We start from the raw sequence: 12,551 nt of genomic DNA, 5'->3' as shown, positions 1-12,551 counted from the left end.
AATGCCCCCCCCCCCCTTAAATGTGCTGTGGCCTTCCCCCAGCCCCAGGAGGGTCATATGGCCCCTACTGAGAATGATTGTGAAATACTCTACACAAGGTGAGCAGAGAATACAAAGTTGAAGTGACATTCATTTTGGTATACTTCGCTTGCAGCTCCTTCCGACACCCACAAATACTGAGCAAATGAAAATGAGGGTGGATACAATTATTCTTAGGCCCCTCTTAATCTGCTCCACTAAGGAATTATGGGACCTCTGCTCAACACCGTCTGTAACAATTACCAATCAACTGAAAATGCAAAGGACACAAACACACCTTTATCCACCTAACCTCCAATACTGTCTCAGTTCAATTCAGTTGCTCAAGACCAGAAGCAGAAACTGATGAATGAATGAAGAATGCAATACTCAACTCTTCTTTAAGCCCATCTGATGAGCTGGGATTTGAAACAGCTGGACGGTACTACGCTTTTATGGTGAACTAATCTTCTGAAAGGTTATCAGACAAGAATAGACATAAATAAAATCATTTAAGATGCAAATGATTTGGAAATACAAAACATTTCACTGCATTTTGCAATGGTTGAAAACATACTTTCAGCTCCTGCTCCAGGCGGTCTAAACTGCTCTGAGATCCGCTCCGCTGCTTATTGCTTTCTGGCTCAGAACCAGACACGTCGTTGTAAAACACACTTGCACCAAAAATTGAGCCACCATCGCGGGTTTTCCCTCCTGACAAGTTAACACCGACAGCACACCACAACTGGGAAAGAAGCAAGGTGAGAGTAGAAGGTCATTTCATCGAGAAGGTATTTTACTTTCAGTGAAACCAAACTGAAGGCTCTAATGGAAGTCAAAAGAAGGTCCATACAGAAAACTTAATACTCGTAAGGACTTGTCGAGGTGATGGACTGCTCCAAGTACTATTGAATTAGGAATCTTAAGAGTTTTGGCAATAAATTAAGTTTGCTCACAATACAGCAGGATTCACTCAACCTTTGACACAAGACCAATTATTGATTAATTGGGTGATACAGGCTCATGGGGCTAGAAGGCCTGTCACTGTGATGCGAATTTTAATTTTAAATGTAAAGATGAAAAGATTGAGAAATGAGTTTCATCATTTGCCATCTAGATCAAATGACATAATCTTTCAGATTCTATGTGTTTTTCAACATCAACTTTTCCAAATCCATTTTCATTTAAAATATATTCAGTATTTCTGTTTTTTGACTGGACAACCTCACAGTTTACTACAATTATTTTGACCTGCCATTCTGTTGCCCTACTCATTTATGAAGTCTCGTTCGATCCTGATCATATTCACATTCTCAGTTATAGAACACAGAATAGCACATCACAGCATAGGATCCTCAGCCATAATGTTGTGCCAATCTACAAAACATTTTACAAAACATACTCCACATCAATCTAACCCTTCCCCCCCCCCCCCCTCACAGCCCATAACCCTCCATATTTTTCATACATCCATGTACCTCTCCAAGGGACATCCATGTCCCTATTGAACCAGCCTCCATTACCATCCGAGCAGTGCATTCCTGGCATCCACCCCTCTCTGTGTAAAAAGCGTACTTCTGATGTCTCCTCCACACACCTTAAATGGATGTCTTCTGGTATTGGCAATTGTTGCCCTGGATAAAATGGTGCTGGTTGTCCACTCTAACCATGCCCCTCATAATCTATAGACTTCTATCAAGTCACCTCTCATCCTCTGTCTCTCCAAAGGGAAAAGCCCCAGTTTGCTCAACTTCCCTCATAAGACATTTTCTCCAATCTAGACAGCATCTTGGTAAATCTCCAAAGCTTACAGGTCTTTTCTACGAGGCAACTAGATCTGAACCCTTTGCTTCACGTCAATCACAAACCTGGCAATGATACCTTTGGTTCCCTTGGCCAAATGGTTGATGCAGATTCTGAATTGTCACAGCTTGCCAAAAGTGAACATGCTCATGTCCACACTGTCTTTCATCTCAATTAGACACCAGCATACATTAAAACCCCTGGCATTCGGCACCTATGGGGATTGGTAGATTCCGGATAAATGTATTTTCCAGTTGCTTGAGACTTGCTCTTACAATGCCTGACTAAAACATAACCACTGCCTCATGATCCACTGATTTCTGCTCACCAGACAAGTCTCATACATAGATTTTTTTGCCAGTTGCTTGAATTCTGGATACCAGGGATTTTACTGTATTTCCAACCATGGCCTCCAACTTTGTTCACTAATTTTGTATGGGACCTTATTGAAAACTTTCTGAAAATCCAAATGCTATCACATCCATTGGTTATCCTAAAGAACTCCAATAGATTAGTTAGACATGATTTCCTTTTCATAAATCCATGTTGACTGTATTCCAGAAACAAACTGCTGGAGGAACTCAGCAGGTCAAGCATCATTTGTATGGAGAAGAGGGGAGGAACTGTCGATGTTTTGGGTTGAGACTCTGCTTCAGACTGACAGTGAAAGGTGGATCTCTTCCCTCTCAGTCCAGATGCAGAGTCTTGACTTGAAATGTTGGCAATTCCTCACTCACAACCACCCCCCCCCCCCCCCCCCCCCCCCACCGATGCTGCACAACCTACTGAGTTCCTCTGGGATCGAGGTTTTTTTTTGCTCCAGATTCCAGCATCGGCAGTCTTGATTCCTTGATGGCTCAGTCTCATTACAGGAGAACTCCAATAACCTGTTATCCCATTGTTTGGAATTCTCAATGGTTTAGGGTAACTGGGTGCTGTTTCCCATGCTTCTTTTCAACAAGCCAGAGCTCCGTTTCCTGTGCTCTTTTCAACCCATTGATTTCACTGGACATTTCATTATACTACTGTGCAACATCTTAAAATAAAGGAACTAAAGTGTAACAAAATAACATCTGAAAAATCTGCCAGTCTGGGATCATCAAAGAGCCAAATGGTTAGAGTTTTACCATACTATTTATTTGTCTTCTGATCACGGCTTTTATGATAGATTCCAACATTTATCCTAATAAATAACAAGTATTCAGTTAACAGATACAATTGGGAGCAGAGACCTTACAAATCCAGGTATTTAGAATAATATCACCTTCATGAAAGTATCTTTGTCATCCAAAGGCTGAAGATAAACTGGCACAGGAAGATTCTTCATCTTGTCACATGAACCACCGTTTGTAACCTAAGGGTGTATCAATAATTTATGTGAATGTTCTGATGAGAAACACAGAGACAATAAGCTACAAAGATACAAGAAAATAGAAATTCAGTGGAATTTCTTCAAAGGCAGGATTCCAAAGAGCAAATATGTTATTAAATGATTAGTGGCAATGAACAGAACTACTATATTCTGGTCAACAAGCCATCTGGTTCCCCAACTAAAAGAAAAATTGCCATCCAGGCTAAATGTTAAACTTGGGATCTAGTAGCAGGAGTCAAAATTGTTAACATCATTAAAACATTAGCTTAGTGTCACAAAAAAAATCTCAATATAAGTGGGTAAGAACATTGAAACCTAGTTACAAAGTACCTGCAGCCCCTTTCTCAGAAGAATGAACATCAAGTTGAAGACATGACTGAAAGCATGGTTTAAATATAGATGTTTTGGAGGCAAAGGGGCAGAATGATGCCATCCATCACCTGAAGCCATCAGGTATACAAACACAGCAAACTGCTCTCCACTCACCCTTGCCCCAGTGTGGATGCTGCTTATGGCTGATTCAGCATTCCTTCATTTGACAGTGTACAGTGTTTTACCCCACAAGTGCAACATATATAAAAATGGATTAAATTAAGTCAGAACCCCATTTTTGAAAAGGAAACTGCTGTGATGGTGACTTTGCTGAATACATATTGTAGTCAATAATTGGACACCGTCAGTCAGTGTAGCACAGAAATCCAATATTCAGCTGCACTTGGGCCAGTCTCATTATCTCTAGGTGACTCGAAATGTATCAACATAAAATCATTTGGATTGTAATTCTTTTGGGAATGGAAGCAGACCAGCTGCGTGCTCTACAATAATGTCGACAGTCTCAGTCTGCAATTCTATCCTGCAAATGCTCCAATATAGTACTCATTTAAATAACCAACAGGCTTAAACATGAAGGCATTGATAGTGCCTGCAATGTTTAAACTGCCATCTGCTTTGGCCTCAATATTTTGGAGTAAATGCCTGTTATCTAGTTTAAAATAGCATTTTCTCCCAACATCCCAAGCAAATAAGCCAAGTGCCACTTATGAAGAGAGGCCTGCAGAGAACATCTGAAAAAAAAAACCCCACAAAGAGCAAGTATATACTACACACTGGCCAAATGATAATTATGCCTACTGTCAGTGATTGCTCCATGTGTGGACAGACTGTCTGGATCTTGTGGTCTCCCACTTCTCCTTCTACTGGATGTGATGGCACAAGCTGGTTATTCCTGATCTGGGGAAAGCGATGCAGCCGAAGCAGTTTGATGCTCAAAATTAAGTTATTACATCATGCCTTTGAAACAGCCTGGTTTTAATCGATTAACTCTATCTATGTTTGTCACTGTCTTGGGAAAGACGCGAACTCATTAAGGATCCATCCCACTTCCATGGAAAAAGACCAACCTCTAGATTCAAGGACAGTTCCTTTCCTGCAGTTTTCAGACTCTAAAGTTAAACTGTTGATTGGTAAATTATGAGCCTCTTACACTGTTTTAACTGTACTTTTCTCCTGTACCCTGAACTTTGTTTCGGTCACACTATCCACTGCACTCTGACTTCTTCTTTGGCTTGGCTTCGCGGACGAAGATTTATGGAGGGGGTAAAAAGTCCACGTCAGCTGCAGGCTCGTTTGTGGCTGACAAGTCCGATGCGGGACAGGCAGACACGATTGCAGCGGTTGCAAGGGAAAATTGGTTGGTTGGGGTTGGGTGTTGGGTTTTTCCTCCTTTGCCTTTTGTCAGTGAGGTGGGCTCTGCGGTCTTCTTCAAAGGAGGTTGCTGCCCGCCAAACTGTGAGGCGCCAAGATGCACGGTTTGAGGCGTTATCAGCCTGACTTACTGTAATGCTATACCTACACTTTTTTATATTGTTCACTTTCTATTGCTTGGATGGCATACAGAACAAAGCTTTTCACTCTATTCAAGTATACGCAACAACAAAATTTATAGCTGCAAGTGCACCTGGCAGTGAGCAAACGAGCTGGTCATGGGCCCACCATATCCTGCAGTCAACTACAATTCACAGCTTGTGGGCTTTCTTTTGATGTAAAGACCAGAGGCAATGCATAAATTTGGGAGAGTGCAACGAGGTGAGAAGTGGAAATAACCAATAACTTCTTGAAAAGTGAAGGCAATTATTTGTAGGAAAATTGCTGCACAAGAATTTAAGGAAATTCTGTACGTCACCGAAGACTCTCTGAAACTTCTGCAGGTATACTGTGGAGAGCATTCTGCCTGGTTGTATCACTGTCAGGTACAGAGGTGCGAACGCTCAGGACAAGGGGAAAAAAAAACTCCACAGGGTTATCAACTTGGCCTGTCCTATCATGAGCACCAGTCTTCACTCCATGGAGGACATCACAAGAGGCAGCATCTTAAGCGAGCAAGGGTCCATCATCCAGGCTGTGCCCCCCTCACTCTGCTACCATCGGGAAAAAAAGCACAGGAGCCCGAAGAAAAGCACTCAGCGACTTCTTCCCTGCTGTCATCAAATTTCTGAATGATCAATGAACCATAGTCACTACCTGTCTCTTGTTTTTTTTTGGCACTATTTGAATTTATTCTGTAAGGTGTTTTAGTCAAATGTTTGCACTGAGATGCTGCTGCAAAACAATTTTTGTGACGTGCTCAGATCAATAATTTCTGAAGAAACAAAAGTGCAAACACAAAGCAGATCAGGCAGCATTATGTGGGAAGAAAAAGAGTTAACATTTCAGGTCAGTGACCTCTCATCATGACCGTCACCCGCTTTGGTTTTCTCGAATGCTGCTGGGCAGTTCCAGTAATTTTTTTTCTTGTCACTCCACTGTTTACTTTCATTCTTGGGAGGACATGAATGTAAAAATTAAGGCCAATAATCACGCAGCCCATCTCTCCCTGCCCTTGGGAAGGTGGGGAGGTAACCTCTGCAGACCTTCTGGGGAAGGTGCTCCCACCAAGCTGATGGGGAGGGAGTTTCAGGATTTAAACCCAGTGATGATGAAGGAAAGTGTTTACCTGTTTGAATTTTGGAGGCAGACTCCAACCATAAGCCTGAATTCGACCATCATCTTTCTGCACATGAGCCTTCACTTGACGATACTGTTCCCTCTTCTGCTCCCTGCGTGCAGCTGACGTATTTTCATTTCCACTAATAAATCACAAAATTATACAATGCAGTAGCCGTTTCATTTCCTCAATTTTGATAAGAATAAAGTATTCTAAATTTTCTTTCAAAAAGAACAAAAAAATTCTTGCCTGCCTTTTCTGTCTGATGAAATAGATGGCTAGTTAATTGTTTCTGATGTTACACAACTAAGACTTCTTTGGGAAAGGAGAGAGATTTGGATTTAAATTTCCAATTTTTTAGTTTGGGTTCTACACACAACTAGCACACGAGCAGTGGGCTGGGAAGGAGGTTGAGCTCTGGGTGCGGTGAACTGAAGGGGCTCACTCCCTGTAAGCTGCTGGCCGGAGAGAGCTCGCTCCTATGAGCAACAGGCTAAGGAAAGGAGGGGGCTTGCTCGGCCCGAGCGGTGAGCTGGGGAGAGGGCTCACTCCCTCCCTTTTCTATTGCCTTGGATACCTCTAAGCTTGACAGGATCAAATGCAGGTGAACCATTCCAAGGCCTTTCACTTGGTATGGATCCAGTGGGCCAAAGGGCCCATTTCTATACTGTATCTTTTTGAGGCTATTAAGACTTTAATACATAGAACATCAAACAGAAGAGAACAGGATCAGGTACTGCAGCTCACATCTGTGCTGAACACATTGCCCAAGTTTCAGTGAACAATTGATTAATAGATTTTCTTCTCTTTACTCTGAATGGTTTGAAGAGCTTTGCCTTTCGCCATTAACTTCATATTTTATATCAATATCCTCCCGTCAGTTTTTAATGCTACTTTCTAAAACTACTTCTCCATTCATCCCACTATAATTATTGCAGTGGTCAAATAACCAATTAGAATGATTTTTTAAAATAGAAGGACAATAAAAGACTGACTTAAACAAAATTGGCATGTGGAATTATGACATTATTGCTATTAGTGAAACTTGGTTGCAGGATGGGGAGGACTGGCAGCTCAATGTTCCGGGGTTCCATTGTTTCAGACGTGATAGAGGGGGAGGGATGAAAGGGGAAGGAGTGGCATTGCTAGTCAGGGAAAATATCACAGCTGATCTTCGACAGGATAGCTCAGAGGGCACGTGGAACTGAGTAATGCCGATAGGGTGGTATTATAGACTGCCCAACAGTCATAGTGAATTGGAGGAGCAAATCTGTACAGAGATAGCAGACCGATATAAGAAACAGACAGTTTAGGATAGGGTATTTTAACTTCCCATATATTGACTGGGAATCCCATACTGTAAAAAGGGTGGGATGGCTTGGAGTTTGTCATATGTGTTCAGTAAAGTTTTCTAAATCAATATATATAGGTAGCAACGAGAGAGGATACAATACTGGATCTTCTATTAGCGAACCAAACAGGCCAGGTGACAGAAGTATGTGTAGGTGAACATTTTGGGTCCAGTGACCATAAAGTAATTAGTTTAAAGTTAATTATAGATAAGGATAGGTCTGGTCCTTGAGTTGAGATTCTAAATTGGAGAAAGGCTAATTTTGTGGAAATGAGAAAGGATCTAGGGTGCAGGTCAGTGGGACTAGCGGAATGATATTTCAGCACAGACTAGAAGGGCCAAATGGCCTGTTTTCTGTGCTGTAGTTTTCTATGGTTCTAAAATAAGTGTCTTTTCCAGTCCCTCAGCTCAACTGGATCCTTTTGTTCTCAAGGATGGTTCAGAAAACTTGCTTGCCCTTTTCTGCTCTCTCTACAATTGCTAATTTTGTCTCCAAATCTGGATAGCCCCTTCAGCTCCAGAACAGGATGCAAGTAATCTGATCACTTTCTAAGCAGCTTCCCTCTCAGTTCCACCAACATCTTTGGCCATTGAGTTTCTTGCTTCAATTTACTTTATAGTAAAGTCACAGCTGATCTTCCTTTTCTTACTCTTTTTGAAATCACAACTAAAACATCTTGAGTTTTTTTGTTCCCCAACTACATTCTCAATTTGACATATCACATTATTTAAGAATTCAAACTAATTTTTCCCAGTGTTCCAGAAGTACTCACATCTCTAAATGCAATTTATTCTTTCTCATCATTTGCAAGGATTTAAAAATTAAGCTTGTTACAACCAAATATTTTCTTTAAAATATATCAAATTCTCATCCAATTAACATTTTCCCAATGGGTCTTTGGCCATTTACTGCATGTAATGGAACCACTTATTAGACAGGCCTGTCAATTTGTGAAAATCTTAATTAATGAGATTTGATATAATAGAAAACATTTGTCAAACAGACTTCCAATTACTGCTTCATAGCTATTTGTTGGAAAGAACATTTACAAGAAGATCGAGGGATGGCAAACTCATCTATAATGCTGATCTGGTCAAACTGAGACCAACACTCACTAGGCCTGGACCACAATTGGCCAGGGAAGCCTTTCACACACCAGATCTACACCTTCAAGATAGAAAGGACAAAAAGTGAAGATGAAATAATAACTTTAAAATCATGGCAACACTTACTCTTCATTAAGGAAATCAAATGCCTTCGACTTAGGCAACTGAGACACAGCACCAGTTCTCTTCTTAACTACTCCAGGGGTGATGTGCGAGGTTGGTGCATTGTATTTAACATTGACTGGTGGGACGGGTTTCTTGGTTGTATTAATAGAAGGACTGAACAAACGGCTAAAACTGGAGGATGAATCAAAGAAAAAGAATCAACTAAAAAAAAAAGCAGACATAAATATTTTGTAAATTCTATACATTACATGACTATTCTCAAAAGAACATCTTACATTGTCCTCTGGAGCCACTGAATCAAGATGGCTTCTATTTTATGCATTTTTATTCACATGCACATAGAGCCAACGTGCTATCATTTGCTCTAGTTTTACACTTCTGATGGATGCTTACACACCCTCCCTCCTGAAAAGCACAGTTTTCATTGCAGGAACAGGTATTAAAGATTTTAGATCGAATTGCACATACATAACTTCAGCATCAATGAATAAAATTCCCAAATTTTATTCCATCTCTGTCCCCTTCTCTGACAGCAATGTGGTTGCTGAGTTATACTTCTGTAAGTTGCAATATGCTCAATCAGCAAGCACAAATAAACAATCTTTCCACCAGATTAGTACTAAAGACTAAATCAGTAGAAATCATCTGATCCCTCACTGTGCAGCAATATCCAGACTAATTAGAAGATCTTCCGACGAATTCCATCAAGGTTTACGAATATCTATGGCGAGCCTTCCTGCGCTCCAGGACACAGCATTCACTGCATGAGCACATCCCTAATTTTTTGTTATGTTGAGTTACTCTAAGAGGGTAGCTCTGTGAAGCAACTTGGCACAACACAAAAGATTATGGATATACTGCCATTATTTTGAGTAGGTAGTAAAATCACAATAGTATATTCATTTTAAAAATTGAAAATATGGCAATTTATACTTTAACACCATCTACTCATAATGGCTTAACATCCCTAAGCTCCTTGAAGTATTGGTAGCTCTAATTTCAATATGATACACCCCTTTTCTGCATTCTTCCTCTAAAAGAAGCCATTTCCTTGAATACATCAGATAAAATCTCTTTTGTAAATATAAAAAGGTCAACAAGAGTAGTTCTCAACTTTCTGAGCTTAAGTACGTGGCTGTATCTAGTGATGTTAATTCTGAACTGTGTGCACACACATCATGTGGCTGTGAAAGCAGCAGAGCTTGATAACCTGGAAGGCTTCACTTTGTTAGTGAATGCAGCCATGAGAAGATTCACCATCAAGCCTGACAACATACTTCAGGCACACAGAGAAAGAGTGGTCAATAGGTTAACAACAGCCTCGAAGCAGTGTTTCTCCCAAGTGGAAAGGTTATGCCAACGAAAGTCAAAGCAACACTCAATTTTACATTTTTAAAAGATTTAGAACAACAGCACAGTAACCGTTCCAGTCCTCTAATTACCCTGTATGTTTTCAAGGGTGGTAGGAAACTGAAGCATCAGGAGGAAACCCATGCAGAAGTGGGGAGAACATACAACCTCTTTACAGACAGCACCAGATTCAATCCAAGTCACTGGCGCATTAACAGCATTGCACTAACCACTCTGCTAACCATGCCATCCTACTGTAGTTTATTGATTATATCATGCTGATCTCTCAGTGGGTGGAACAGCTGTATGCAGCAGGAGCAGTGCCATTTCATTCAATGGAACATCCAACATAAATATTGCTGTGCATTGCATGGTGAAGAAAGATGCAGAAGCCAGCAAACTATCAGTGGGCCAGTTAGATTGACGAAAAGTGGCAAATGGAGAACTAGCAGTAAGCAGGAATGAATTTGGGAAGGATAAATGGCAATGGAATATACAATAACTAACAGGAAAATAGCAGGACCTTGGATGGCATATCCACAACTCCCCTTAGGTCCTCAAGGTGGTCTATGGGATGGATTCCTGATCAGGGCCCAGGCATTTACCACAGCATGGTTAAAGGCTGAATATGCTGTAACAGAGAAGGCTGAAGAGGGAGTTAATTGAGATATAGATCAGAAATGGGCTGAGATAGAACAGATCCATCTTCCTTCTTAAGATCAGTAAATAGGGGGATGGAAAGTAAGACAGATGTTGAGAAAAAATAATCTTTTCATGCAGAGAATGGTGAGAATCTGGAACAAATAGCCTGTGAGAAGTGGCTGCCTTACTGTGTAATAATTTTTCTATGATTCTATTTTACAACTTGGAGAATAATTTAAATTCAGGTTCATTTATCTCAAACATTGTTAATGGATCAAATCCATTCAACAATTGCTTGACTGGAGATATACATGGCATTCTGAACAGAACACTGGAAGGACTCAGAGTCAAGCAGCATCTGTGGAGGCAAAAGATATATCAATATTTTAACCCTGCTTTCTCTCCCTCCACCCCCCCACCCACATGCTCCCCTGCCTTCCTACCTTTCTTCACCTCCCCCACCCCTTCCTCACCATCTGGTTCTATCATAACCCCTTCCACTCATTACTTACCATCTCCAATCCCACCTGGCTCCACCTCCTCATCATCCATGCTCATCTCGTTCCAGCCTCTATCCTACCCTCACTTGTACAGATGCAAGTCTTCCCTCAATCTCAATCCTAAACACTGACTCGCACCTCTAGCCTCCACAGATGGTGCTTGACCCACAGAGATTTTTGCATCCTATTTTGTAGCACCTGCAGTCTTTTTTCTGCATTTTGAATAAATTGGTTTTAAAATTAATTCTCAGAATGTTTGCATAACACAGACATTTATTGTGTGCATGTCCAATTATCCTGATAAAATGAGTGTGGTGTTCCCTGGAGCTGTCTGTGTCACGCTAAAATGTATTGCTGAACCACTTCAGTTGACAGTCGGAGCAAATTATGTCGGAGTGGAAATTAAGTCACGCGAAGACAAAGCCTGACAAAAAATTGGTTTTCTTTCCTGGAAAAAATATTACAGCAATTGGGCAGTTTGGACTTCAACTTTTTACTTTTGAGTTTTTAAAAAAAAACTGGATTCACATTCTCATAGTAGGATTTCAAAACGTCAGCCCCTTTTATTCCATTTCAACTCGAGACTTATTGAAGAAAAGAAACTGCAACAAATGAAGATTTTAAACTGGAGCGGACACTTAGATCTATTCTGCCATCTCTCACTCCTTGTCCACAACTCTAAAGATTAATATAATTCATGAAAGTTCTAAATCATTCATTGCAGATTTTTCATGAATACCATATTAAAAAAAAGCTCTTTGATCACAACAAACATATATTGCGGCCATCAGCCCAGGGATTGACAGCACTGAGTCTGAAAGCTATCCCACATGCACTTCATCTTCCGCATACATTCACACTACATGCTTAAGATGAGTCAAATGTACTGCAAAAACAAAACAACTTTTAAAAAAACTTGTAATTACACCATTACTGTGAACGAGTGAACACACCCCAAACTCTGTCTCAAGTGCCCCATGCACTGACAAAAACACCCAGCCATTAAATGAAGGTTAAAGTTATAATCAAAAAGAAATCAAAGCAATAATAACATAAAAAGTACCCACAGTCTGAAGGTGAATACCAACAGGCAAACATGAAAATAAAAATGAAACATGGCATTAATAACCATGTGGATAAGAAAATGTTCAGTATTTCTGAGAACATCTGCATTAAAAATTAAAATAGCCTAGCAGAGAGAGTGACTGAGTGTGTATATAGTATGTATGTAATAGTTGAATTTTGTGGACCAATTTTTAGGGTAAAATTTAGGGGGTTGACTATTGCACAAATACTACT

At 40.5% G+C, this 12,551-nt stretch overlaps 1 protein-coding gene across 8 annotated transcripts in view; it reads right to left on the bottom strand.

The window, feature by feature from the left end:
- LOC138759450 (C-Jun-amino-terminal kinase-interacting protein 4-like) overlaps positions 1–12,551 on the bottom strand; it is a 159,195-nt gene that overhangs the window by 33,271 nt on the left and 113,373 nt on the right. For all 8 annotated transcript variants that reach the window (XM_069929905.1, XM_069929903.1, XM_069929904.1 and 5 more), the window contains 4 exons: positions 8,761–8,931; positions 6,186–6,318; positions 3,086–3,175; positions 596–763 (listed from right to left, as the gene is read on the bottom strand). In XM_069929905.1, the coding sequence (XP_069786006.1) occupies positions 596–763; positions 3,086–3,175; positions 6,186–6,318; positions 8,761–8,931 (562 nt within the window). The remainder of the gene's footprint in view (positions 1–595; positions 764–3,085; positions 3,176–6,185; positions 6,319–8,760; positions 8,932–12,551) is intronic.

This window comes from Narcine bancroftii, chromosome 3, assembly GCF_036971445.1.
Source record: "Narcine bancroftii isolate sNarBan1 chromosome 3, sNarBan1.hap1, whole genome shotgun sequence".
NCBI classification, from domain to species: Eukaryota; Metazoa; Chordata; class Chondrichthyes; order Torpediniformes; family Narcinidae; genus Narcine; species Narcine bancroftii.
The sequence above is the reverse complement of the archived record's forward strand: the minus strand, read 5'-3'. Positions and strand labels throughout refer to the sequence as shown.